This window comes from Penaeus monodon, chromosome 34 (assembly GCF_015228065.2).
Source record: "Penaeus monodon isolate SGIC_2016 chromosome 34, NSTDA_Pmon_1, whole genome shotgun sequence".
Lineage (NCBI taxonomy): Eukaryota > Metazoa > Arthropoda > Malacostraca > Decapoda > Penaeidae > Penaeus > Penaeus monodon.
In genome coordinates this window covers 33,348,425-33,349,471 of record NC_051419.1, presented here as the reverse complement: position 1 = coordinate 33,349,471, position 1,047 = coordinate 33,348,425, and the positions used below count along the sequence as shown (strand labels likewise).

Genomic DNA, 1,047 nt, shown 5'->3' with positions numbered 1-1,047 from the left:
CAAGTACTAAAGTTAGCATTTAATTAAAATCACATCAAGTTAATAGAAAGAAGGAAATGAAGATGCCATTAAAAGTTTTATATAGATTCATTTTATTGTCAATTTATATTGTATAATTATTTAATGAAAAACTGGTTATTAAAAGCTCACATAGTTTCCCTTGTTCTCAGGTTGAGGTTAAAAATGGTGTGATTAACACCTTCAGCAGTATTGAAAAGGGAGAATACAATCGCCTCTTTGACTACGTGAACCAGAAGAAACTGCGAATCAAGAACAGAGGAAAGATGGTAAGAGAGTTCATCCTCTTTTGGTATCCTGAGTGTTATCTTTATTCTACCAATAGATTAATTAGGCATACAGGTAGTTTATATAAACTCTTAAGTTTGATTTATTTTTATGATTAATTGACCAGCACAGTGGAAGTTTGGTCATAGAATAACATGTTCTGGGTTCTTTCACTGTATGGCAGGGTACAGTAAGGAAGTGAGTTAAAAGTGACCTACTGATTGTTTCTAGAAGTGTCTTGAGGTGGGAAGGAAAGGTTCCAAGTTCTAAACTTAATCCTTAATGATAATATTTAAGTGTAAGCGTGAGAGCAGGAAGGTTGTTAGCATTTTTTTCTCTAAGAGATGAGGCTTGTTTTGGCTCCTATGTCACTCATTCTTACTGACATATTGCCTCTCTCTCAGGTATATTCTAGACATGTGAGTATTCTGAGATACAATACTATTTAGTACATCTCTGAAAGTCAAGTGAAACATAGTTAGTTAAGGCATCTCTGATGATGTACTGATGTGCCAACCTCTTTCTTAGGTATATTCTAGGCATGTAAGTATGAAAATGATATTTAAGCAATTTCTTCGTGCTCTTGTTTATCAGTTCTTCAGTTTTAATATTCAGTAGATTTAGTGTTCAAATTACAGCACTGAATATTTGAATATTGTAGTGTGCTAAAGTATTTTTTTTCCCCTTCTTTTCTTTTTGATATTTGCACTTTTTATCAACTAAGTGATTTTTCAAATGTCATGCATGATGTTGCTATTAGGC

At 32.8% G+C, this 1,047-nt stretch overlaps 1 protein-coding gene across 1 annotated transcript in view; it reads left to right on the top strand.

The window, feature by feature from the left end:
* Positions 1–1,047, top strand: part of LOC119594755 (FACT complex subunit Ssrp1-like) — a gene marked incomplete at its 3' end in the record, with an annotated part of 12,340 nt that overhangs the window by 8,586 nt on the left and 2,707 nt on the right. The window contains 1 exon segment of the mRNA XM_037943847.1: positions 171–287. Within this exon segment, the coding sequence (XP_037799775.1) occupies positions 171–287 (117 nt within the window).